This window comes from Chenopodium album, chromosome 18, assembly GCF_948465745.1.
Source record: "Chenopodium album chromosome 18, dcCheAlbu1.1, whole genome shotgun sequence".
NCBI lineage: Eukaryota > Viridiplantae > Streptophyta > Magnoliopsida > Caryophyllales > Amaranthaceae > Chenopodium > Chenopodium album.
Window position 1 is genome coordinate 47,772,885 of NC_137851.1, and position 27,909 is coordinate 47,800,793.

Sequence of the window (27,909 nt, forward strand, 5' to 3'; positions counted from 1 at the left end):
TTTATGTTGTCAACCAAAAAATACCTTAAAACTGACATATTCCCTTCAATGCTAATCTGTCACTAATCTACTTTCACATGATTTTACCACCAAAAACATAATAAATGATAAATTAATGTCCAAAAAGTTCCCTTTAAGAATCAAAGGGGAAGAAAAATAATTCATATTTGATAAATCAAATTATTCGATTTTCTTCAATTTCGTTTAAAGAGAATTAACAAGTTGAGTATTGACTATTGAGTAATACATACTCCATAATTCATAAATGGAAAACAAAGTAGTTAATTTGTTTACCAATAAAATGACAACATCCTTACACCATTATTTAATGCTCCCAATGACTTAAACCACTAAAACTTCTAATTTTGCCTCTTTAAAATGCCAGGAACTAGGAATCCTGAGAAGATACCTAGAATAAAATCAAACATTTTCATAACATTGTTACAACATCATATTCTAAAGTTTATTTATTTAAATAAAGTTGCCTAACTAATACTCCAAGTTTCCAACTGTTCCACCTTTTATTTCTTTCAAGTCATTCTGGCGACATCCTATATTCTATTTCCTCCTTTTAATCTATTTTTAAGGGCTGCAAAATTGCACTAAAATTTCATTTCTTCTAAGACAGTATAATTTCTGGGTTATAACATTGCAACAAGAAATGGGATCTTTATCTACCGTAGATGCACCATTGAAGTATCCCAAAGCACAGCGCGATGAGTCTGTTATAGATTACTACCATGGTACTCCTATTTCCGATCCCTATAGATGGTACGTAATACTTTATTCAATATGTATATGTAGCCCTTACAAGAAAGACTAGCTTTTTATTTTGTCACGTGACATATTATAAGTAGTTGTACTAGCCCTACTAGATAATACACCACATCAATCGGATTTTTTTTTTTTTTATAATTTTTTTTATAGTATATGATATGAAAAAAAATTGGATATTAATATATTAATTCTTAATTTTCAATGTTTATTTATGTTTAAAAAATTCAATATTTCCGTGTTTATATTTCTTAAATATTCATTTGTTGGTTTATTTTATGTTTTGGTTGAATGATATACGTTTGTTTAATAAATTGTTCGTTAGATTATGAAGTTGTAAAAGATGATGTCGTGGTCAACCAACTAGGGTGTGGACTTGTGGTTCCGTAGTTGGAAAAATAAGTTATCATTAAGGTGAGAATACTTTAGCAAACTCAATCAAGACTCAATCTTAGGGTCATATTCAACTAGTCTATACTTCGTATATTATTATTATGTACTTCTTAATTTCGTATGAGATATGGTAGGACCCTTAATGTATAAGATGGATGGTATGGATACATGGTGTAACCGGGTAGGTATAAATAAAACAATTTTGAAGGTCCAATTATCGACTTAGGATTTTGGTTGACTTATCTCTACATAGTACAAGCGGATAAAATTTAGGAGAATAATTGACTAATCAATAATCATATACAAAGTTCCCGCGAAAAAAAAAAAAAATCGTATACAAAGTTGTGATACCTTTAAAATAGTGGGAAAATAACTTAATGTGCATACTTATTTGTTTTATTGTTGACTTGTTGTATGTCTTTGACAACTTAGTTTTTCACATCGTTACACTTACACAGTGATTTATTTTGAGTATGTGGTGACAAGACCAGAAGTACAAAATTAAGTGAATAAAGCAAAGAGTAGTGTTTTGCAAACATATAATCTAGCTTTTATACGTTTAGTATGACTAATGTGCTTGGTTTAACAACTATAATCAAGGTTGGAAGATCCGGATTCAGAAGAAACTAAAGAATTTGTGAAGAGTCAAGTGGAACTCACAGAATCTCTGCTTAAAACATGTGAAACAACGGAGAAGATTAAGGAAAGATTAAAGGAGGTTTTCGAGTTTGAGAGGTTTCAAGTGCCTTTCAAACGCGGTGAAAAGTACTTCTACTTCCACAACAAAGGTCTTCAGCCCCAAGATGTGCTCTATGTTCAGGTTTTAGGAATCATATTTTTTAATCCCGTCCAAAATTAATAGTCACGTACACTATTACTAATGATAAGCTTTCGTCTTTTCATGTGTACTAATTCTTAACTGATTGACAGGATAGTTTGGACGGTGAGCCAAGAGTGTTGCTTGATCCAAATGAGCTTAGTAAGGATGGAACCGTGTCTCTCCACATTTGTGCAGTAAGCGAGAATGCTCAGTACTTGGCATATGGCCTAAGCACTAGTGGGAGTGATTGGATTACCATAAAGGTTATGAGTGTCGCGGATCAAGCTACTCTACCTGATACTATAAGATGGGTTAGTATTTATCTATCTACACGTAACATGTTCGTGAATTATTAAATTTCAGACAAAAAATTCAAGTTACATTACTGAATCACTGAATTTTCTTGTAAAAAATCTTATTACTTTGTTTTTCTTAATGTTATTTTTGGCAGGTCAAGTTCAGTGGTCTTGCTTGGACTCATGATAATAAAGGATTTTTCTACAGTCGATATCCTGCCCCTAAGTAAGCCATTTAGTTCATCATGAACAAGCATCAAATTGTGACGATGTTAAAATTGAATTATCAATAATTTTCTCCAATAGTCATTATTATGTACTTATTATGCAGAGAGTGCACAGGTTGTGGCACTGAAACGAATATAAATCTGAATCACGAACTATATTATCATGTTCTTGGTACGGACCAGTCCGAAGATATTCTATGCTGGAAGGACCTTGAGCATCCTAGATACAGATTTTACCCTCGCGTAACTGATGATGGAAAGGTAACAACAAATTACTACTTATAATTGGGACTGTAATTAAACTTTGTGTGCTTGTCAAAATATTAGTAGAATGTCTGTAATATAGACATGTCTACCTCCTAGAATTGTTCTGTATGTAACTATTACATATGTTTTGGGATCTTTGCTCTGAGTTTATTCCCTTACGACGACCTTAATTGGTTTGTAAGCTAATAATCTAATGGGTTTTGCAGTATCTTCTTCTGCAAATTGAGGAAAATTGTGAAGAAGTGAACAAACTCTACTATCTAAATCTCTCTTCCCTACTACATGATGGCCTAAGAAGTGCCCAAGACACTAATGGCTTGCTTCCTTTTACAAGACTCGTTGATGACTTAGATGCACTTTATCACTATGTTGCTAATGATGATACCAAGTTTACTTTCAAAACAAACAAGAATGCTCCGAGATGCAAGCTAGTACGTGTTGATCTCAATGAACCGGATGTTTGGATTGATGTCCTTCCAGAATCTGAAAAGCATGTACTTGTATCAACTGAGGTTGCCAATAAAAACCAACTTATTGTGTGTTATCTGAGAGATGTGAAGCATGTACTCGAGATCAGGGACCTTCAGACAGGGGCCTTCTTGCATCATTTACCTATAGACATTGGCACTGTTAGAATTAGTGCTAGGCGGAATGATAGTACCGTGTTTGTATCATTTACTAGCTTCCTTACCTTCAACATAACATACCATTGTGACTTAGCAACAGAAGTTCCAGAAATGAAGATATTTCGAGAAATTTCTGTTCCCAATTTTGATCGCGCTGACTATAAGATTGATCAGGTAAGTAGAAGTGACACCAACTTAATTACATTACACTATTGTAAAATTTGTCTGTTTTTATTTGAGTTATATGTCTTGATGATATTGTTATCTATCTGTCACTGAATTATCTGTCTGCAATCATTCTCCAGGTATTTGCACCCAGCAAGGATGGCACAAAGATACCAATGTTCATAGTGGCTAGAAAGGATGTAGTTTTAGATAAATCGAATCCATGTTTACTATATGCCTATGGTGGATTTAATGTTAGTGTAACACCGGGTTTTAGTGTCATCCGTACCATTCTTCTGAAACACTTAGGTGCCATCTTCTGTATTGCAAATATTCGTGGTGGTGGGGAGTATGGTGAAGAGTGGCATAGGGAAGGCACCTTAGAAAGAAAACAGAACTGCTTCGATGACTTCATCTCTGCTGCAGAGTTTCTTGTCTCGAATGGTTATACACAACCTTCCAAGTTGGGCATCGAAGGTAGAAGCAATGGCGGTCTCTTAATTGGTGCTTGCATAAATCAGGTACTCCATTCTTTCCTAAAAGTCTGTCTTATTTCCTATGATGTGATATGTGAAATTAGGAGTAATAAGACTAATTACCAATTTTTTTTTTCTTATGAATGTGGCAGAGGCCAGATCTTTTTGGTTGTGCTTTGGCTCATGTTGGTGTCATGGACATGCTTCGATTTCACAAATTTACTATTGGTTAGGTTTTAATCCACCATTGTTAATTAGGAAGTCAATACACTTGAATTCCTTAAATATGTTAATGCTGATCAATGGTCCATGTTTATAGGTCATGCATGGACTGCAGATTTTGGATGTTCAGATAAAGAGGAAGAGTTTAATTCGCTAATTAAGTGAGTTATCAACCATCTCAATTTTAGCAATGTAATAACTAACTAGAATTGGATTGATTAACCATCTTGATAATAGTACTGTAATAACTTAGTTTATATTAAATACGAAGTTAAGTTTTTGACATTTCTGGTTGAAATGAATTGAATATGCCACAGATATTCACCACTTCATAATGTTAGAAGGCCATGGGAAAACTCTTCAGGCCGGTACATACAGTATCCAGCAACAATGCTACTGACTGCTGATCATGATGACCGTGTTGTCCCGTTGCACTCACTTAAGTTGTTAGCAGTAAGTATTCTTGCTTATATTAACTTGTACTCCGTAGTATACTAGTATACCTTTTAAATCAATTAATACCTCTGCTTTAAAGAGTTTCTCAATACTAGCCATTTTCTTCTTGTTTGTGCCGAGTGATTTTCTTGCTAGCATGCAATTATTTCACATACCTAGATCAAAATTATAGAAATTTGAGCTTTTTTCTAAACTGTGGTTTGTTATTGGTTTGAACTATATGTTCTTATTCCGTTCTCTTGTTGATAATGCAGACTATGCAATATACACTTTGTACAAGCTTGACAAGGAGTCCGCAGATTAATCCAATAGTAGGGCGGATCGAATGCAAGGCTGGTCATGGATGTGGACGTCCAATACATAAAGAGGTATGCGCACCAAATTGTATAAAAATTCCTCTTTAAATCCATGATAAACATCATGATCATGATACACAAACGACGACTGATTCATGTCTATTGCAGATTGATGAGGCTGCTGATAGGTATAGTTTTATGGCTAAGATGGTGGATGCTTCATGGAATGACTAGTAATATGGTCCTCAACATCATCATCATCATCAATTGTTGTATCGAGTTTTCTTACCTTATGATGTATTATAATGAGAGTAATATATGCTATCTTTATGTTAAGGACATTGCTAAATTAGAGAGAATATGTTAAATTGAACAATCTCAATTGCTTGAATTACCATGAAGACGGCCATGGCCAATAAATAATACATCGTTTCCCTAACCCGATAGAATTAGGAAATAATCAAAGATATCAAAAAGATATTATGCTAGGTATAAAATATATACTAAGCGTAAAATATGGAAACTAAATATATCCTAATAATTTCCCAAAATATATCCTCCAATACCCCTCCTCAAGTTGGAGCATGGGGATTGTAAATGCCCAACTTGGAAAGAAGATGATCAAATTGAGACTTCCCAAGCGCCTTAGTGAAAATATCTGCAAGTTGCTCCTTAGTGGAAACATAGGAAGGAGCAATTAAGCCTTCTGTAATAGCATCACGAACAATGTGACAATCAATCTCAATGTGTTTTGTACGTTCATGAAAAACTGGATTTCGAGCTATATGTAAAGCAGATTGATTATCACAAAACAACTTGATCACCTTAGGGTGTTGGACACCCAAACTCAAAAGCAAGGCCTTCAACCATTTCAACTCATGTGTGGTTGAAGCCATGCACCGATACTCAGCCTCAGAAGAAGAGAAAGATACCGTGGGTTGCTTCTTGGTTTTCCAAGAAATAGGAGATTTACCAAGAAAAACTAGCCAACCAGTCAACGAACGACGAGTAAGAGGACACGCCGCCCAATCTGAATCACACCAACCCTGCAAAGTCAGGTCACTATCCGCACTCAACAAAATACCCTGTCCCGGAGTACCCTTTAAATAACGAACCACCCTGAGAGCTGCTTCCCAATGCTCAATCCGAGGTTCGTGCATAAACTGTGAACCGAATATGCCAAATCTGGTCTAGTCACCGAGAGATAAATCAACCGCCCTACTAGTCTACGATAAGACTCAGGATCCTCAAGTAACTCACCACTAGCAAGACTAAGCTTGTGGTTCTGCTCAATCGGAAAACCACTTGGTTTCGCACCCAATAGTCCTGCTTCAGAAACAATATCCAAGGTGTATTTTTGTTGACACAAAAACAAACCTTATTTACTACGAGCAACTTCAATGCCCAAAAAATATTTCAAAGGACCGAGGTCCTTCATCTTGAAACAATCACCAAGATAAGCTTTGAACACAATTAATGCAGCGGAATCATTTCCAGAAATAATAAGATCATCAACATAAACTAAGACATTAATCTGAACATTGCCTTTAGTGTATGTGAAAAGAGAATAATCAGAGTAAGATTGAATAAAACCGTACCCTTTTAGAGCCGTAGTGAGTTTTGCAAACCAACATCTCGGAACTTGTTTCAACCCATACAAAGACTTTCTCAAACGACACACCAAACTCGAATTCGAGCTCTCAAAACCTGGAGGTAATTTCATGTACACCCCCTCTTCTAGATCACCATGTAGGAAAACATTATGAACATCCATCTGCTGAATCTCCCAAATTTTTGAAACTGCTATAACAAGAAAAGCACGGACAGTAGTCATTTTTGGAACCGGGGCAAAGGTCTCACCATAATCAATGCCTTCTCGTTGATGATTACCAAAAACAACCAATCGAGACTTTAGACGCTCAACATCACCATTAGACAAAAATTTCGTCTTGTACACCCATTGATAACCTAGAGCTTTCTTACCGGGAGGAAGATGCTCCAATGTCCAAGTCCCATTATCCTCCAAAGCCCTTATTTCTTCTTTCATAGAACGTCGCCAACCTTCAGATTTCATGGTTTCTCTAAAAGATTTTGGATCCTTTCCCAAAACAACAGCTGCAAGAAATTTGCGATAATTTACAAAAAACATGTCACAATTTATATAGTGTGCCAAAGGATAAGGCGTACCTGAAGGAGTATTGGATGTCGGAGAGGACGAAGACGGACTATTAGCAAAAACAGAATGTGTCACATAATCACGCAACTTGACTGATGGAATTTTCACACTATGACCTTTACCTAACACCTCCGGTTGAGGCTGCTCGGAGGTATCAAGTTGCTGCTCGGCCTCTGTGTTGCTGCTGTCGGGCTGAACACGAGACCCAGCTGCCGCTGGAATTCCAGCGCTTGAGGCAGCAGCTGGGTTCGATGGCTGTGAAGTATACCCTGCGCCCGTAGGAATTGCTGCGGGGGAAGCTGGAGCAGTCTGCTCAGCCGCAGGTGCACCCGCGTGTGAAGGCGGCGGTGTGGCAGTGGGCACTGTGTTGGGGGCAGACTATTCGAAGGTTTGAGCTGCCTGTTGCTCGGCATACACACCTCCATTAATACCCAATTCAAACTCAATGTCATATCCCAAAAAATCCTCATGTATGTCATCATTATTATCAGAAATTGGAGAAGTTATATTTAAATCTTCCGGGGAACTAAACGGAAACACCCCCTCAACAAACTTTACGTCTCGTGACACAAAAAAAAACTTTTGACTCAAGATCATACAATCTCCATCCTTTCTTCCCAAAGGGATATCCCACAAAAATACATTTCCTACTCCGACTGGCAAACTTGTCCCCATTTGTTTTCTGATTATGAGCAAAACAAAGACATCCAAAAGTATGGAGAGCATGAAACAAAGGTGGTTTGTTGAACAAAATTTCAAATGGAGTTTTATTTTGTAACAAGGGAGTGGGTGTACGATTAATTAGATGAGCAGCGGCAAGGACACACTCCCCCTAAAAATAAATAGGCAAATTGGCTTGAAACCTCAAAGCTCTCCCAACTTCAAGAATGTGTTTGTGTTTTCTCTCAACCCTCCCATTTTGATGTGGAGTCCCCACACAAGAGGTTTGGAAAATAATACCGGTAGCACTAAAATAATCATACAAGCAATTAAATTCCGTACCATTATCACTCTGCACAAATTTAATATTTTGAGAAAATTGCCTATCAACCATTGCAACAAATGCTAAAAACATTCGAAACACCTCAGTTTTATCAACCAACAAGTAAATCCAAACAGCTCGATAATAATCATCAACGATAGTAAAAAAATAACAAGCTTCGCACGATGAGACATGTCGATACGGACCCCACAAATCACAATGTATTTTCTCAAAAATCCTAGAAGCTCTACCATCACTTAAAGGAAATTTATCTCTAGGATGTTTAACACGCATACATACCTCACACCCTTTAGCAAGATTATGTTTATTTCCATTGACATGAGGAAGTAACTTAACCACTTTTTCAGAGGGATGACCCATTCGACGATGCCACAACTCCAAGGTCGACCTTGCTTCACCCACATCAACATGATTCACCGAATCTGAATTGCTAAAATAATATAGTCCGTCTCTCCTAGCTCCCGTTCCAATCAACTCCTTCGTTTGATCCTGTACAACACACATATAAGAGTTAAATTGGACAGTACAATTAAGCTCATCTGTAATTTGGGACACAGAAAGCAAATTACAACTCAAAGTAGGAACATAAAGAACCCCGGTTAGAGTGAGCTTGTCTGACAAACGAACATAACCAATTAAAGAAGCCAATACGGTGTCACCATTAGGAAGACCAACAGGACACTCAAAACCCTGCGTATCGAACAACCAAGATTTGTCTCCAGTTACATGATGAGTTGCCCCTGTGTCAATTATCCAAGAGGTAACATCAAATTTTCCTTTCAAACAATTTTCGGGCACATGAACATTGCCGAACAATCCTGTTATTGTCTCAACTGTAGTACTTGAAACGGCATTAGCACGAACCAAATTTTGTGGGTCTGAATGGTGCTCAGCCATGTATATGGTATTGTAATGTGTTTGTAGTGGAGGGATTGCATGAAAATCACAATTGGCCACCACATGGCAGCTTTTGTTGCAAATTTTATTAGATTTATCATTGAAATTGGTAGCTTTGAGTTAGGTAGAAGTTAAAAAATTTCTAGGTTGACCTTGAAACCCAAGGGAAAACGGTTTATTGGTTGTAATTTCGAGAGAATGAAGTGACAATAATGGAGACGTGTCTCCAACCATTGTTGGAAAAAAAAAATTTCAACCTGCTCTTGATACCATGCTAAATTAGAGAGAATATGTTAAATTGAACAATCTCAATTGCTTGAATTACCATGAAGATAGCTATGGCCAATAAATAATACATCATTTCCCTAACCCGATAGAATTAGGAACTAATCAAAGATATCAAAAAGATATTATGCTAGGCATAAAATATATACTAAGCGTAAAATATGGAAACTAAATATATCCTAATAATTTCCCAAAATATATCCTCCAATAGACATATTGTCCTAAGCTACTTGAGATCTCATATACGCTATGTTACTCGGACTCTTTATTACACCTCACGTACCCATGTCATACCTTCGACACTGAAACATCGGTATGACACAAGACACTTCACTTTTAGTTCAAAATCATAAAATTTTTTCACAAAATTGCTGAATCAGACGCTTGGACACGTACTCGTGTCTGACATGGGTACTCGAGTCCAAGTAACATAGCATATACATGGAGCAAATTTAAACACAAATCTCAGAATTTTGTACATCAGTAATAGTTAACATGTACAGTACCTCATTGCGAAAGAATATGAATGAAAAGGTGAACTGCTAAACAACGCTCCCATTTTACAAGGCATTGCTCCCTTTTGATATGTAAGGACGATATTGCCCTTTGTGTAAGTTGTAGTGTATAATGGTATAATATCATTCCCGACCCCTCCACTTACTACCACGTGGTAAAAAAAAATCCCGACACTACCACATCCGACCCCACCACATTCGATCTACCACCAAAAATCCGAGTTTTTTTTTCAAAAAAAAAAATAATTATCAAGCATTAGCGACGGGTTTAGGACGAATGATGACGACAACGTTCGGACATCGGAAGCTTCGTCGGAGGATTCTAAGTCGTCGTACTTTTTAAAAAAATTTTTGAAATAAAACATCCGCCTAAAAAATGTGGATCCACATATGTGGATCCAAAATTTTTGGGCAAATGTATGTATTTTTTTTTATTATTATTATTTTTTTTAATTGATTAATTAATCAAATTTATTATTGTAATCTTTGTATTATTATTATAATACTTATTATGATTATTATTAATTTTGTGATTAATTGAGTAATTAGTATTAGTACTTTTATTGTTGTTGTGATCAATGTTGTGGCTTTTTTTTTCCCTCTGATTTTACTTAATTTTTTTTTTATTTTTTTTATTTTTAGAGAGATAAAATGAGAGTGAATGAGAGTATGAAAGTTGCGAGTGCCGTGGAGTGAGTCGTGGGTATTTATTTGATAGGGGTAAAAATGGAAACTCCTAAAAAAAACGCGAGCGATGCCTAGTAAAAGGGGAGCGACGTTTAACAACCCCCATGAAAAGTTGTTAACTTAGCTATTTCAATTTATGGTATACTTTTCATTCTACGTACTTTCGTGCGTAGTTTCAATTACTTATATATCAAATTATCAATATGTAAAAATATAATTTGAGACGAATATAACTTGACTTGACATGATCTGCAGTCAAAGTAGAATGTATCAAATCTCAATAGTACGTTCAAAAATCAAACCGTTACAACTGAATTAAATCGATGATATATTTCGTGTCTACGTTACTGCGTATGCATTAGAAATTCCTCTAACACAAATTCTTATATATAGCTAGCTCTACACAGTGTAACCAGTCATCATGGAGGTTATTTTGTTAAAATTATAGGAGTTACTTCATCAGTGTTATAGAGAATTAGAGACTACTCGGTCAATAATTTAGGGGTTCTTGTGTAATTTTACAAGCGACAACATAATATGGTTAGCTGCACATAAGACGTGCTGTTTCCTCTAATCCATCAACAAAGATGACACAAACACAGCCACAAAAATGGGTCGTTAAATTGGTATCCGTAGTACTATTTTCCTTTCCAACGTAAAAATGTTGGCTAAGAAGCCCATAATCGGATATTCCAATTTTCAATTGTGCGGAAAATTCCTCCTCTTCCCTCGCTCCTCCTCCTCGTTCACCTTTCCACTTCATCCATCTTCTTCTTCTTCTTCAGTTTCAGTACCCAATCACAAATTCAACTCTAACCATTTCACTACTCAACCTCGAAAACTCCATCCTACTCTTTTTCTCTCTCCTCTTACCCCTTCATCCTCCTCAACCTTCTCTTCAATGGCGTCTGCTTTCCAGAAACCCTTGCATTATCCACTCTCTCGCCGTGATGATTCCGTCGTCGACGATTATTTCGGCGTCAAAATCGCCGATCCTTATCGATGGTTAGCATTTCGATTTTCTTCTGCAATTCTATTTTTTTCTTGATTTCTGTTTGAATTTGGTTGAGTTTTCAGTGAATTTAGGTTTTTGTATCGGATGATTATTGTTGATGACATTTTTAATTTAAGTAAAATTTCGATGATTTATTGTTTGAATTTTGTTTTGTTTTGGATGATTTAGGCTTGAAGATCCGGATTCTGAAGAGACGAAGGAGTTTGTTGAGAATCAAGTGAAGCTAACTGATTCTGTGCTTGGAGAATGTGAGACCAGAGATAAGCTTAAGGAGAAGATGACCGAGCTTTTCGATTATCCGCGGTTTTATCCGCCATTTAAGCGTTGTGATAAGTTTTTCTACTTCCATAACTCTGGCCTTCAACCGCAAAGTGTGCTTTATGTTCAGGTTTGTAGTGTTAGACTGTTAGAGTTCAAAATCTTTTTCCTCGAGGTTTCCATGTGATGAATGATGATATATAATTCTGTTATAGAGTGTAAGTTGTGGTGTTTATCTTTACCGAATTGATGATCGAGTGTTGCAGTTGCTACTTCAGTTGTGTTGCTTTTTATCAAAATCGGATTAGTAAATTTGGCTATTCTCTTGAGATTTTAGGGGAACGATTTCTGTTTCGATTTTATAACGGAAGGATTTGGAACAACAGGCATATTAGTGAGATTACTATTGCTAAGATGATGGTGGACAATGTGGGTAAGAATTCTTATAGATAGCTTGAAATAGTTACATTCAAATGATGGGGTGAGTGTATGGCATAGTATAAAGATGAAATCAGGAAAGATTTCATAGTTAGGGATGAATTCAGTCTAAGGAAAAGTTGGAGTGATTCTAGAATATTATTGGTAAGAACTTAAACGTGCTATATATACGGGGAGAAGAGAAGGAGAAACCTGTGTTTTTATTGCTTAAATAAAATTTCTGAGAGCCAAGGTCTTTTGATAGGGACACGAGGACATATTTGTTATGATTTTTCAGCTCGTCAGTTTGGTGTAAATAGAATAATGTTTGCTGAATTTGTACCAAGTTTTGTGAAATATGCTATTCTAGTCGGTTGACCAATATCGTGCATTGTTAATTAAGGAAAGTATGCTATGATATGCTGTTCTAGTCGGTTGACCAATTCCTTGCATAGTTGACTAGTACTAGAACTTATTGCTTGTAAAGTACATGTTGTGTACAATGAACCTTACAACAATGTACTTATTTAAGCTACTTTAGGTAGCAACATAACACAAGCTGTTGATTTTTATTCTGCCCTAAGCTGATTTGGTCTCTGCATTTTGGAAATGATTTTAACATAGATGTAATTGATAGTTTAGATTGAATTGTTACTTGCTCGTTAGTGCAGTGGTTCTGAAGTGAGTCTCTCTTCTATCTAGCTAGCTGATGTTACATAATTGTTTTATCGTTTCTACCAGGATAGTCTAGATGGAAAGCCAGAGGTGCTGCTTGATCCTAATCAGCTTAGTGATGATGGAACAGTGGCTTTGAACACTTATTCTGTGAGTGAGGATGCCAAATATTTTGCATATGGTTTGAGCGCAAGTGGAAGTGATTGGGTAACAATCAAAGTAATGAGAATTGAAGATAAAAGGGTTGAACCTGACACTCTATCCTGGGTCAGTATATATCATAATTTTCTGATTTGTTGATAAGAATGTCTTTCTTTACAAGCAATTGTTATGCTTACTTAACTTGTTTTTTATGTACCACAGGTTAAGTTTAGTGGTATTACTTGGACACATGACAATAAAGGATTCTTCTATAGTCGCTACCCACCGCCAAAGTAAGTTGTCATTTCTTTTGAAAGTTTACATCTGACCCATACAAAATTCCTGTTTTTGTGTCTGATAATTATCAATTTGAAACTAGTTTGTTTTTTTTTTTTTTTTTTTTTTTTTTTTTTTTTGGTGTGTGTGTGTGTGTTAAATCATGTTAATCGTGGATGAGATAAAGTCGCAGTCATCAAAAACTAATTTAATCGTGAAATTCAAAAAATTTTGTTGATCCTATTGTAATAGAATTTTAAGGGGCCTAGTTTTCCACACTTACATGTAAATTTTACTACACTAATTTCAGTAATTTGGGACGTTCAAAAGTTGTTGAATTTCCTTTGCAATTTAATTTCTCAAAATGCCCCTACCTAGTTTAAGCGATGGGCTATGTTACAGTAATGCTTTATTTCATCTCAAGTACCCATATGTCCTCATAAACTTCAGCATTGGTAAGCTTGTTTGAACATTTGGCACTTCATTTTGGACCTAAATATATGGGAATTTCCTTGCTGGGAAATTTCTTAAGGTAGCCCAATGGTTTTGCAAAACACTGAAATTAACCTCTTGTTTTGTTGTAGAATATGTTTTTTTTTATTTTTTTTTATATTCACCTAGCGACCTTACATAATTGCAATTTGCAATAACTATATTTTCTTAAATCCTAAGTTCATAAAGAGTTTCAAAATCCTACATTGTGAATAACCCAAAGAGAAACATCCTGTTTCTAGAATATTCCTAACCTCTTCTAATAGAGGGTTCTACACACTAGCTTTTGAGATTGTTCCCACCTCTAATAGAACCATCTATACAAGGAGGATTTTACATACTTCCATTCTAGCATGTACACGATTGTTTTAGACATACACATGAACACTTTAGGGATTCAAAAGCACTAACTGCCATGTTATCCACAAACTTGAATTTCGGGACCTTGTCTTGGAAATTCAGCATCACTTTTGTATTTGTTTACGAAAATGCGGTGAAACTTCAATTTTGAGTCCATTTAGAGCTCGTTTGGCTCACTTAATGGCTTATTATTATGTTACCATCAAATTGAGGTTAATAGGGAATAGAAAGCTAAACCAAAATAAAGCTTTATAGGGGTAGTGCTGCTCCAGCCTAGCAGTTCATGGGACCTCCCTAGGCCATGTGTCATGGTCCGGGTGTTTTGACACCGAATCGTGCGGCGTGCTCGAGTCGGATAGCAACAAGAACGCAAGCCTAGAGCGGAAAGGGGTACGTGGGCACACAGCAACACGGACCTAGGGTATCTCAATAACAGCGGGTGCAAGGTCGGGGCTTGTGACGGCCGATATTTCGAAGCGGGCACAAGCGGAACCGACAAAGTGAGGCGTCTTTTGAGGTTCTTAGTTTTGAGGGGATGCTTTAAAACAAGGTAAGCACAATATCTATAAAGGCTTAAAACAACACGCAATTCTTAAAGCAAATTGCAACTGGGTAAGGAGCTTTGATTGATTCAACCATTCACTCATAAAGAGCTTTATATTGATTGCATAGAGAAATACTAGTGAACACTGAAACTACAGTAACACAATAATTCTCCCTAGAGTTTAGAAAGTAAAAAGAAAAGACTTAGAAGGTAGAATATAAGGAGAATACAAGGAAAAGGGAAGGGGATACATAGAGAAAGAGGCGGATTCTAACATCCTCCCCCACATAAGCTGTCGACGATCTCGTCGACTTACAAAGTAAAAAATACAAGATCAATCTTTGTTGCTGGTGTGGTTCTTGTCCTGGTTCTGATGTTGGCGCGATTGCTGGTTCTCTTGATCTTGATGATAGGGCTTGAGATAACTAACGTGGAAGATAGGGTATATCTTCAAATCCACGTCGGGGGTTTAACCTTATATGCATTCTTCCCAATCCATCTAGTAATGCAGGTGGGGCCTTCGTATTTCCTGATTAGTCTGCGATCTCTCCCTCTGAGGAACTTCAGCTGCTGCGGTAGAACTTTCACCATTACCATGTCCCCTACATCAAACTCTTGTGGCCTACTGTTTTGATCGGCCCACTTCTTCATTCTCCTTGCTGCTCCAGGTAAGTGCGAGCAACTTCCGTGTTTTATTGCCACTCTTTTTTAAACTCTCGGGCTTCGCGACTTCTCCCTTCTTCTGAAGTTGTTATGGTGTGAGGCAGGAGAGGTTGTTGGCCCATTACCAACTCAAATGGACTTTTGTTGGATGCGGAGCTCTTTTGGGCGTTGAAACAGAGTTGGGCAACGTTAAGAAGTTTTACCCAGTCCTTCTGATTGGCGCCGATGAAATCTCTGTTTGCCCATCGGATTGGGGGTGGTGACGTGAACATATGTTTAAGTCCAACCCCATTAGCTTGAACAACTCCGTCCAAAATATGCTCGTGAATCTTGTATCTCTATCTTTGACGATGCTTTGAGGCAACCCCCAATACTTCACAATGTGTTTGAAAAACAGCGCCGCGGTCTCCTCAGCACCGCAAGCCTTTTGCATGGGGACGAAGGTAGCATACTTTGAAAACCTATCGATCACCACCATTACGACCGAATATTGATCCACCTTAGGTAGGCCACTAATAAAATCCATATATACGCTCTCCCACGGACGCGCTGGAACGGGAAGAGGGTCTAAAAGACCTTCGGGCTTCTAATGACAAACCAATCAAGTTCGGGTGTAGTTGATGACGTCTTCCTTCATTGCTGGCCACAGCAAGCTCAATGTCCTCTGCCAACCGGGGTGTCCGGCCCATAGGGTATCGTGACATTCTTTCAAAAGCATCTTTGCAGGCCTCCTTGCCTTTAATATGAATAGTTTGTTGCCTTTGGTGCAGATGAGACCATCATCCATCCTGAAGCGTCTTGTCTTCTCTTCTTCGATCAACCCCTTGATGGTGCTCGTCATGGGGTCTTCGGGGAGGTGATGTTTAACCTGTTCCTTTACTGAAGTCAAAACATTGCTAGCGGCTAGAGGGGACAACTTCTGCACTGAAGCCAAGTCAACCCGCCTACTCAATGCATCCGCTACTCGATTACTGGCTCCTGCTCTATATGTGAACTCCACATCAAAATCAGCGAGCACTTCTTGCCATCGTGCTTGCTTCCCTGTTAGCTTCGGTTGGGTGAGGAAGTGGCTTGCTGTAGTATTGTCTGTATGAAACCCTCTTGAGTAGTGGACGACAGCAAAAAGTTCCTTTTCTTGAGAAGCATATCTTTTCTCAACTCCGCTTAGCTTCCGGCTCTTATAAGCGACCGGGTGGCCTTCTTGCACAAGGACCCCACCTAGCGCAAAATCTGATGCATCAGTCTCAACTTCAAATGGTTTGTTATTGTTCGGAAGAGCTAGGATAGACTCTTTCGTCACTGCTTCCTTAAGCTTGAGAAAAGCTCTGCTCATCTGCCAACTCCATTTTCTATCCTTCTTCAACAAATATGTGAGGGAACTTGCGATTGTCGAATATCACTGCATGAAACGACGATAGTAATTAGCTAGCCCCAAGAATGATCTTAACTTTGAAACATTCTGTGGTGCTTGCCAATTGGTGATAGCTTTGATTTTCTTCGGATCCATTCTGATGCGCCCTTCGTCGGTCCGAGGAAGCTCACTTCTTTCTGCGTAAAAGCGCATTTCTCCCGCTTCACGAACAAATTATGTTCACTTAATTTCAAAAATATTTTCTTCAAGTGATCCAGGTGGTAAAGATCACAATGTCATCCAAGTATACCACTACAAATTTGTCGAGGTACTCATGGAAGACTTGGTTCATCAACGTGCAGAATGTTGTTAGAGCGTTTGTCAACCCAAATGGCATAACCAACCATTCAAAAGCTCCATATCTGGTGACGCAGGTCGTCTTCTGCTCGTCTCATCGGGTAATTCGAACTTGATGATAACCTGACTGAAGATCTAGTTTGGTGAAGTAAATAGCATCACCCAGTTGGTCGAGTAAATCGGCCACCAAAGGTATGGGGTAATGATTCCTCACCGTCAGCTTGTTTAAAGCCCAGTAACGGATGCATAATCTCAAGCTCCCATCTTGTTTCTTCTGAAAAAGAACTAGAACTGGTGCACCAAAGGAGGCTCTAGAGGGTTGGATGAACCCGGATTCGAATAACTCATCAAGCTCTCTGCGTAGTTCCGCTAACTCGGGAGATGTTATTCGGTAGGAGCTCCGCGCGGGAGGTCTAGCTCCGGGCACCAATTCTATGGTATGATCGATGGCTTTCCGAGGAGGGAGTGTTTTCGGGAGCTCTTTAGGAAGGTGGTCAGCAAACTCTTCGAGTAACCCTTCCATGGTATGAGGAAGGTCCGTCGCCGTCTCATCTTCCTTCATCGAAATAGCTGGCTCATTCCTCTTCATTCCCTTTTTGAGTTGCATTGCTGACAAGAGGGGTCCTTTCTGATCTTTCCTCACTTTAACTTGCGAGCATATTCGTAAGAGACAAGGATGGGTGCCGGCAACAAGGAGCCCAGGTGGGGCATCGAAACAACTTTGCTAGCATGGAGGAAATCCATTCCTAATACCATCTCGAAATCATCCATTGCTACCACGGTGAAGTCGAGTGTACCACTCCAGTCTCCAATTTTGGCTTTCACGTTCGTTAAGGTACCGTGGATCGGGCGAGATTCCGCGTTGACAGTGTTCATGCGGCCCCGCCGCACACCACTTTGAACCCCAGGGCTAGCAATATCTTTGGTGACAAAATTGTGGGTGGCTCCAGTGTGAACTCTTTTCCCATTAATCAACACTTCAATGTACATCAATTAATTCGGTGGTTGTTTAACTTCTGACGTGTCTGCTCCCATGGCATCCATGAAATGTACAAAACTCAGCTTTGAGGGTTTCTCTTCGTCATTCTCCTCTTCTTCCTTATTTTCTACTTTTTCATGTTCGGATGACATCGAGGAGAATTTCTTTTGTAGGTTGTCAATTTCTCCTTTGTGGCGGTACTCAAACCATTTGTGAGGTCCGCGACAAAGTATACAAGTGAGGGGTTTATTCCACAAGGTGGAGTTGGAGGCCGCACCTTTGTTGGCCGACGCGAACACTCCATTTCTTCGAGAGTCGTCTCCCCCACTTTTGTATCTACTCCTCACACTGCTTGAACTTACTTGAGAGTTCCCGGTGCTGCTCTTTAGGGTACTTGATGTTGACCCGCTAGTTCCTTTTTTTGGTTTAATCCCTTATCTGACGAGTAGTCCATCAACCTTTCAGCTGCGGCTATGGCCCCCGACAAGGTGTCTATCTTCTGGCGCCAAATCTCTCTTTGAGCCCAATCCTTCAAACCCCGAACAAAATTAAACAAATGGTCCTTCTCGGACATGTCGTGGATCTCCAACATGCATGCCGAATATTCCTTCACGTAATCCCGAATAGAGTTCTTGTGTTGTAAGGTTGCCAACTTTGTACGGGCCACGAATTCGATGTTCTCTGGGTAAAATTAGGCTATGAGTTCCTTCTTTAGATCTTTCCAAGTATCTACCGACATCCTCTTTGCTTGGATGTCGGCATACTTGATTCGCCACCAAAGTTTCGCATCGTCCACCAAGTACATAGTGGCCGTGTTGACCTTAAGATCATATTCTAATTGGCATATGCGGAAGTATTGTTCCATATCGAAGATAAAGTTATCGACTTCCTTTTGAGTCTCTCGTGCCATTAAAGGTTCGAGGTTAAGGAGGTTTTATCTTGCTTCCACTTCCTCCGAGCCTTCTTTGGGCACGCATCAAGGTAGCACATTTGTCTTGAGCTTCGTCCGCTGCTCCTCGAACGAAATTGAGCTGCTCTATCAACCCATCCTCCGTTGACGCAATCCTCTCCATTTGCTCAGCTTGCTTTATCACTATATCTTTGAGCTTAGGTACTCTTTCTTCGAGTATAGCCCAAAATTCTTATTGCCTTCGAGCCAGGCAATTCTTTGTTCCCACGTATCAGCATGTTCAGGCATCGCATCACCATGCTTGGTGTCTCATACCAATTGTCACGGTCCGGGTGTTTTGACACTGAATCGTGCGGCGCGCTCGAGTCGGATAGTGACAAGATCGCAAGCCTAGAGCGGAAAGGGGTACGTGGGCACACAGCAACATGAACCAAGGGTATCTCAATAAGGCACGCGTCTACAACGGGTGCGAGGTCGGGGCTTGTGACAGCCGATATTTCGAAGCGGGCACAAGCGGAACCGACAAGGCGGGGTGTCTTTTGAGGTTCTTGGTTTAGAGGGGATGCTTTAAAACAAGGTAAGCATAATATTATAAAGGCTTAAAACAACACACAAGTCTTAAAGCAAATTGCAACTGGGTAAGGAGCTGTGATTGATTCAACCATTCACTCCTTAAAGAGCTTTATATTGATTACCTAGAGAAATACTTGTGAACACTGAAACTACAGTAACACAATAATTCTCCCTAGAGTCTAGAAAGTAAAAAGAAAAGACTTGGAAGGTAGAACATAAGGAAAATACAAGGAAAAGGGAAGGGGATACATAGAGGAAGAGGCGGATTCTAACACCATGATACTGCCCTAATGACCAACTACTTATTTGATGCCCCATGCATTGGGAGATGTCGCGTGACATCTTGCTTCCCTTCCACCTGCGATTATCATTATAAACCCTGTCACAATTGGCTGCCGCCTAAGCGTGCATATCTCTATCTCACTTTCCTTTGAACCCTTTCTTTGCACCCCTTCTCCTAGCTTGTAACCCCCTTGAACCACCACTTCCTCTCTCTTCAATGTAACCTCTTCACGCCTCTCCATTCAGCTCACTGCCCACTTTGGTAAATTTTTTTGCGTAAGAACTTCAAATTGACTGTCATGCGTGCGACACAGCCACGCAGCATAACAGTAAAAGCATTACGCTAATGTAGTTAAAATTCCTTTGTTTGGTTAGGATATATTGGAATTCTATTCTACCGTAAAATTTAGAAACAACACTAAAAGAACTAGAAAGAGAAAAAGGAAAGGAGATTTTGGAAATTAAAGGGAAAAATAATACTAGTATAATTCAGAGGAGATGATGTAATTGAGATAGGGTAAAGGAGAAATGATGAATGCTAAGTTCTGGGTATTTGGAGTTAGAGACTGAAAAATGAGGGGAAAGGGTTTGTTTTATTAGGTGGGAGGGATTGGTGATTGCTAGTTGCAAAAGGATGGTGATGGACTGATGGTGGTACAAGGGTCTAGGTAATAAGATATTGAAAGGCTACATTGTGAGAGTAAGAGAGTTGAGCGTGGTTGCTCTCCTAGTGGGAACGAGAGAATCAAAACAGGATATGGAGTCAAGAGAGTTCAAACGACCTTCTTCTAAGGGAATTCCTGTCTCTGGTCCTATTCCAATTCGTGGGCAGTATGTTAGATAAGATTGACTAAAGTTTCTTTTATAAGAAGCACACCCTATCTAACTGTGTAAGCATTCAGGTCATTTTAGTCAAATTTTGTAACCTTTGGGATAGCCCTGGTAGTTGCAAAACACAAGGTCAATTTGAACATTTTGCTACACTCATGAATAAGGAATTAAGGATTAGGTCTCCCATCTATATATGTGCGTAACAGTTGGACACTACCTGTGTTTGACAAAACTACCTTGGTAACATAGGTTATGTGGGAATGATCCAATCATTCAGAGGATCTTCTAGTAGTATTTTGGCATGTTCTTCATTAGGATAGGTTGGACTATGCTATTGTTGTCACCCCAAGATTTCGAGATTGTTCCCACCTCTTAAGGAACCATCTATACAAGGACGTCTTTACATACTCTATGTTACTCGGACATGGCAATTTTACCGTCATAGCCGGGTTGGTAGTATGAAATCCATTCCGGACACGCCACTTGGCTCTAGGGTACAGCCGTTAAATTTCAGAAATTCAGACCATACTTTTGCAATTTCATGGCTTCAAGCTCTTGGAGCTTTAAAAATGGCGGAGAAGAGGTTGAAAAGTCACGGGTCAAACACTCAAACATATTCAACAATAAAGAGGAGAGATGAGAGAGAAATAAAAAATGAATGGCTGGAGTCTTATTTTGGACCCGTACTTCAACTATTCAGCAATATAGAGTACACAGATATAATCCTATAAATACAGTAATGAATGGCTGGAGAATTATTTTGGACCCATACTCCATTTTCTCTTTTTAAAAAGATTTTAATTTATGCTTTTTAAAGTTCGTATAGTAGATAAGAGTACTTTATTATTTTTTTTTTCATTAAATTTGGTCGTACATCTTTAGATTAGGTAGAAGTAGTACTACATCATACAGTGTGAGTCTATTCTAAAATAAAACTTGTTAACATTTTTATGGGAACTTGCCATGGTTATCCGCTTTTTTATTTTTTATTTTTTTATTATTGCCGTATCTGTACCCAAGTCCAAAGTTAAAACGGTGTCCTCGTGTCCTAAATTTTTTAAAATGACGTATCGGACACTCGGATTCGTACCAATATCGGATACCTATACTCGTAAATGTAACATAGTACATACTTCCATCCTAGCATGTACAAGATTGTTCTAGACATACACTAGAACACCTTAGGGCTTCCAAACAATAACTTTCATGTGGTCAACAAACTAATGTACGGTGGACCTCCAATTTCGAGTCCCATTGGAGCTCTTTTGGCCCACTAAATGTCCCATTATTATGTTATCGTCAAATGGGGGTTCATTGGAAATAGAAAGATAAACCAAAATAAAGCTTTTAAGGGGGAGTGCTGATCCTAGCAGCTCATGGGCCTCCCGTAGATCATGATACTGCCCTCATGACCAATGACCCATTTGACGCCCCATGTATTATGGGAGACTACCCGTAACATCCTGCTTCCTTACCACCTGCAATTGTCATTGTTAACCCTGTCACAATTGGCTTCTGCCCAAGGGTGCATATCTATATTTCACTTTCCTTTGAAACCTTTTGTGCCCCTTCTCCTAGCTTGTAACCCCCTAAAACCACCATTTCCTCTCTCCTCAACCTAACCCCTTCACACCTCTCCATTCAGCTCAATGCCCACTTTGGTAAATATTTTTGCATAACTTCAAAATAATGACTGTCACGCTATCATAGGCTTAGCCACACAGCATAACGATAAAAACTTTATGTTAATGTAGTTCACATTCCTTTGTTTGGTTAGGTTATATATTGGAATTCTATTCTACATTAAAATTTAAAAATAATACTTTTTTTTCTTATGAGAATTTGAAAATCATACTAAAAGAACTTAAAAAAGAAAAAGAGAAATTGGAAATTAAAGGGAAAGTAATACTATTATTATTCAGAAAAGATGATGAGATTGAGATAGGGTAAAGGAGAAATGATAAATGCTAATTTCTGGGTATTTGGAGTTCGAGACTTAAAAAAGAGGGCAAAGGGTTTGCCTTAGGTGGGAGGGATTGGTTATTGCTAGTTGCTAGGATGGTGATGGTGTTACGAGGGTTTAAAAAATAGAAGAGTGAAAGGCGACATTGCAAGACTAAGCGAGTGGAGTCTGGCTGCTTTCCTAGTTGGAACGAGAGAAAATCAAAACAGGATATGAAGTCAAGGGAGTAAGAACAACCTTCTCCTAAGGGAATCCCTGTCTATGGTCCTATTCCAATTCGTGGGTAGTGTGTTAGATAAGATTGACTAAAGTTTCTTATATATGAAACACACTATTTAACGGCGTAATCATTCAGATCATTGTAGCAAAAATTTGTGACCTTAAGGATAGCCTAGGCAGTCGCAAAAAATACAAGGTCAAATTTAACATTTTACTACACTCATGGATTAGCATTTGGTCCCTAGAAAATTTCCCATCTAAAATATTCTTGTAACATAGCTAACATAGGTTATGTGGGAATGATCCAATTATTACAGAGGATCTTCTAGTAGTATTTTGGCATGCTCTTCATTTGGAGAGGTTGGACTATGCTACTGTTGTATTTCCAAAGTTTGAAGCTGTATATTATAATTAGTTTGTTCCTTTTATGCTCATGTAGCTAGGAGCCTAGGAAATATCTGAAACTTGGATTTCTGGTGCAGTGAAGGAAAAACTTCAGATGCTGGAACTGAAACAAATTCTAACCTTAACCAAGAGCTGTATTATCATGTTCTTGGCACTGATCAGTCTGAGGATGTTTTGTGTTGGAGAGACCCTGAAAACCCAAAACACTCATTTGGGGCCGAGGTAACAGATGATGGAAAGGTAATTGCTGTTCTGTGCCAACTTATCACTATCTTTATAATTATTTTTAGCGCTGCAGTTTGCTAAAAACTTGAAACGATAGGTATTTTCTCATTTGTATACCATTATTGCATTTTTTTTTTTTGGAAATCTCCTGCTTTTGACCATGATCCTTTTTTGTCTGTATATTTCAGTATCTTCTTTTATATACTTCAGAGAGCTGTGAAGTGGTGAATAAAGTGTACTACTTAGATTTGACAACACTCCCTAATGGGATTGAAGGTTTTCGTGGGGGAAAAGAGTTGCTTCCTTTCACAAAGCTCATTGATACATTCGATGCAGCTTATGACGCTGTTGCTAATGATGATACTGCATTTATTTTTCGAACTAATAAGGATGCTCCAAGATATAAGTTAGTTCGTGTTGATTTGAAAGCCCCAGGAATATGGACTGATGTTATTCCTCAGTCTGAGAAGGATGTGCTTGAATCAGCCTATGCTGTCAATGGAAGTCATCTTCTTGTCTGTTACTTGAATGACGTGAAACATGTTCTTGAGGTTAGAGACCTTGAAACTGGCTCTCTGTTGCATCACTTACCCCTTGATATTGGGTCAGTTGATGATATCTCTGCAAGGAGAAAAGACAGTGTGGTGTTTTTTAGGTTTACAAGCTTCTTGTCTCCAGGCATAATTTACCAGTGTGACTTAAAATCCGATGTACCAGAATTGAAGATCTTTAAAGAAATTGTTGTCCCTAAATTTGATCGTGATGAGTTTCAGGTTGATCAGGTATATGCTTTTACTCCTATTGTCTTTGCATTATTATTTTCAAATCATGTGATGTGAAGTAATGTTTGCTATTATCTGTATCTTCTTTTGCTGTGCTTCTTTGGCTCATGAGTCATGACTTTGACATTTAGACTTAGTTTTGATGTGAACCTTTTAATATTGGTGTTTATGTACATGCTTTGTATGTTTTAATGACAATAGAGTATGTAACCTTGATGCTAAATTCTCGATTTATATATCTGTCTAAATCCATTGAAATATATGATCGAAGAGTTCCTGGAATCATAGCTCGAAATATATTATATCTTAACACTTTCGAAATGACTCTTGTCATTAGGTCTCTAATATGTGTAATGCAATTGCTAAATCTAGTGCTGTTTGTTTACTTTGTAAAACTTCCTCCTTATCTTTTTAGTTGACACAATTCTTTAGTCACGTTTGCCAATGCACAAATTAAATCATGAATCTATAAAGATTGATGAGCAAAATTTATCAAAGGTTGATATTTTGAAACTACATATTGAGACGAATCTTACAAGACTTCACATGACTATATTTTCCATTATGTATAAATGACAAGATACAATCAAAAGGGAGTAGGTGAATAGTGCTAAATTCAAAAGGTGTCAACTATGTGTAAATCACAAAGTATTATTGATCTTTTGTACCAATTTGTCCTTCTGTTAACAGATTTTTTTCAAATTGAACTTCAATTTTATTAGATATACAGATTGTCTAATCTGTGTACATAGTTTGTTTCATATTTTTGAAGTATACTTCAAATCTTACATGTTCAAATACATGAAAAGCAAATGACTTTTCAGAATTCATTGTTTCTGTCTGTTTAATGGTTTATCTTGTTTTCTGTCAACTTATATCCTCTTTCAACGCAAGCTTCTTGTTCCTGCGAGTCTTCCACCCTCCCTCCTTTTGGGCGTGAGTCATTTGTCTAGACTCACATGTTTCTATTTTACTCTTATCAGCTTCTTTCTCATCTGCTTTCAGGTTTTTGTTACCAGTAAAGATGGCACTAAGATACCAATGTTCATAGTTTCAAGAAAGGGAATTGTTTTGGATGGTTCACACCCATGCTTATTATATGGTTATGGTGGATTTAACATAAGCATCACACCATCCTTTGGTGTCAGTCGCATTGTTCTCTTAAAAAATCTTGGTGCTATTTTTTGCATTGCTAATATCCGGGGTGGTGGTGAATATGGAGAAGAATGGCACAAGGCAGGATCCCTTGCAAAGAAGCAGAACTGCTTTGATGATTTCATTTCTGCTGCTGAGTTTCTTGTTTCTAATGGTTATACCCAGCCAAAAAAGTTGTGTATAGAAGGTGGAAGTAATGGTGGGCTTCTCGTCGGTGCTTGTATTAATCAGGTATCTGCTAGCACCCCCCCACCCCCCCCCCCCCCCCCCCAAACAAAAACACACACACTCTGACCCCTTTTTTTCTTTCTTTTTTTTTTTTTTTTTTTGGTATCTTATTGATAATACTTTTTCAACTTCTCCCATGTTGATTACCCACTGTAATAATTGTGAATGTAGAGACCTGACATCTTTGGCTGTGCTCTGGCTCATGTTGGTGTCATGGACATGCTCCGATTTCACAAATTTACCATTGGTGAGTGAATATTTTTGTACTCCGTAATAAAAGTGGTTCTTTGTTACAATTGATACACTTTGCTGATACTTGAGCTATTTTCAGGTCATGCTTGGACATCAGATTATGGTTGCTCTGATAAAGAAGAGGAATTCCACTGGCTTATAAAGTAAGTAGTATCATGTCTTCAAGAGTGAGTGTCAACTATCAAGCGTATAGATATAGTGCTCTGGTTTTGAAACTTTTCAAATATACACAATACAAAATTATTATTTGAATAAAATTTTACATGAAATTTTAGGCTTTTCATGTGATTTATTCACTGAAAAATGTGTGGGAAGGTCTGTCTGACATGGCAAGCATGCAAGGTGATTCTGAGTGTAATAGTGTAATACTGTATCAGGCATTTTTATTGGCAGAGTACTTAATTTGAATTATATTAATTCTTTAGGTGAGACTCAACGTCTTTTTTGGCATAGTACTTTGATTTCATTTTGATAGATCTGCCGTTTTTTAGTCCATGCAGTCTGTTAATTACCAGAAGGAGATAATGATTGATAATAGAAGCAGATGAGTGAGATAACATTTGAACTTTTGGGGGTTCAGCCCATACATGTCATATTACAACTCAGATCCCATTCATCTATTTTTAGTTTCCTACACTGAGCAGAGCACATTCTTGCTTACAGGTACTCTCCTCTACACAATGTTAGGAGACCATGGGAGCAATCATCTGATAAAACTGCACAGTACCCCTCTACCATGTTATTGACAGCTGACCATGATGATCGTGTGGTGCCTTTGCACTCGCTGAAGTTACTGGCTGTAAGTTCTCATGAACTATTACTTGCAACTACTATTACATGAAAGTGAACATTAGTGCATTAACTTGTTCACATTAACACTCTGCAATGTCTGCATTCTTTTTCTTATGGCCAAGTAAATGCTCAATGCCTTTCCTTGAAAGATTTTATTGTATGTACTTGCAGACAATGCAGCATGTTCTTTGCACAAGCTTGGAAGATAGCCCTCAAAAGAACCCAATTATTGGTAGAATTGAGTGCAAGGCTGGTCATGGAGCAGGACGCCCAACGCAAAAAATGGTTGGTATCATATAGTATGTTTTCATGTCAAATATATTGGGTATGACTTTATTGGCTAACCTATGATTTGTTACCTTTTGTAGATTGATGAGGCAGCAGATCGTTATGGCTTTATGGCTAAGATGGTAAATGCATCGTGGATTGATTAAAGAATTGCTACATGAAAATGGAGTAATTCCGGGTTGAATCTTTTACTTTTTGATTCGTTTATAATGGATAGGAGGAAGACCTCTATTCTTTTGTAATGAAGCATTTATCTCACTTTCTATAGTCGTTCTTGGGGTCTTGGGTAGATCATTTTATTCAATGATTAGCGTTGTTTTGACTTGAGTTGGAATGTAGTTGCTATGTAAGGTAGTGATTGAAGTTGAATAGTTTTGATTAATAAACACTTCATCTCGGAAGTCGTAAAAGAAATCTTTTTTTAAAAAAAAAAAAAAAAATATTGCAAAACTAAAGATTCATGTCCATAAGATGTGACTATGTTATATGCTAGCCGCCACAGACCTACTACAACTCCTCCTTTATTCGAGCTTGAGACCGGCAGTGAATGCCACAATGCGACACACAATTTTTAGCCCACCAATGTTTTATGATTTGCATTATTTTCCTTCGTTAAATCTTTCGCAAACCTTATGTTTTCAACTTAAATGTTTTAACCGCTCTTTTAAAACTTTCTTGAATTTTATTCTTGATTTTCTTTTAAAACTCTCTAATTTTTCTTAAATGCTCTTTCAACTTACAATTTTTAGCCCATCAATGTTTTATGATTTGTATTGTTTTCCTTTGTTAAATCTTTGTCAAACCTTAAATTTTCACTTAAACATTTTAACCACTCTTTTAAAACTTTCTTGAATTTTATTCTTGATTTTCTTTTAAAATTCTCTAATTTTTCTTA

General features: G+C 37.9%; 2 protein-coding genes across 2 annotated transcripts; both read left to right on the forward strand.

The window, feature by feature from the left end:
• The first annotated feature begins 501 nt into the window (after nucleotides 1-501).
• Nucleotides 502-5,307, forward strand: LOC145590979 (uncharacterized). The gene is made up of 12 exons (XM_081647364.1): nucleotides 502-771; nucleotides 1,768-1,987; nucleotides 2,098-2,298; nucleotides 2,439-2,509; nucleotides 2,615-2,771; nucleotides 2,984-3,577; nucleotides 3,709-4,089; nucleotides 4,197-4,272; nucleotides 4,364-4,427; nucleotides 4,584-4,719; nucleotides 4,977-5,090; nucleotides 5,187-5,307. Exons 1-12 carry the CDS (start codon nucleotides 662-664, stop codon nucleotides 5,250-5,252), a joined length of 2,190 nt encoding a protein of 729 aa, XP_081503490.1. The 5' UTR covers nucleotides 502-661; the 3' UTR covers nucleotides 5,253-5,307.
• A 5,920-nt stretch (nucleotides 5,308-11,227) lies between these two features.
• Nucleotides 11,228-27,428, forward strand: LOC145590980 (uncharacterized). Its single transcript, XM_081647366.1, has 12 exons — nucleotides 11,228-11,586; nucleotides 11,765-11,984; nucleotides 13,013-13,213; nucleotides 13,310-13,380; nucleotides 23,370-23,532; nucleotides 23,706-24,299; nucleotides 25,305-25,685; nucleotides 25,854-25,929; nucleotides 26,014-26,077; nucleotides 26,598-26,733; nucleotides 26,898-27,011; nucleotides 27,095-27,428. The coding sequence occupies exons 1-12, from the start codon at nucleotides 11,243-11,245 to the stop codon at nucleotides 27,158-27,160; spliced, it is 2,430 nt and encodes an 809-aa protein (XP_081503492.1). The 5' UTR covers nucleotides 11,228-11,242; the 3' UTR covers nucleotides 27,161-27,428.
• Nucleotides 27,429-27,909: the final 481 nt, after the last annotated feature.

Excerpts from the sequence above, each read along its gene's own strand:
- LOC145590980 (XM_081647366.1), top strand. The coding sequence starts at position 11,243 with ATGTTGGCTAAGAAGCCCATAATCGGATATTCCAATTTTCAATTGTGC. Across the intron at positions 13,381-23,369 it reads AGTCGCTACCCACCGCCAAA|TGAAGGAAAAACTTCAGATG; the intron begins GTAAGTTGTCAT and ends TTTCTGGTGCAG. Across the intron at positions 27,012-27,094 it reads GACGCCCAACGCAAAAAATG|ATTGATGAGGCAGCAGATCG; the intron begins GTTGGTATCATA and ends TACCTTTTGTAG.
- LOC145590979 (XM_081647364.1), top strand. The coding sequence starts at position 662 with ATGGGATCTTTATCTACCGTAGATGCACCATTGAAGTATCCCAAAGCA. Across the intron at positions 2,299-2,438 it reads TACCTGATACTATAAGATGG|GTCAAGTTCAGTGGTCTTGC; the intron begins GTTAGTATTTAT and ends TATTTTTGGCAG. Across the intron at positions 2,510-2,614 it reads AGTCGATATCCTGCCCCTAA|AGAGTGCACAGGTTGTGGCA; the intron begins GTAAGCCATTTA and ends CTTATTATGCAG.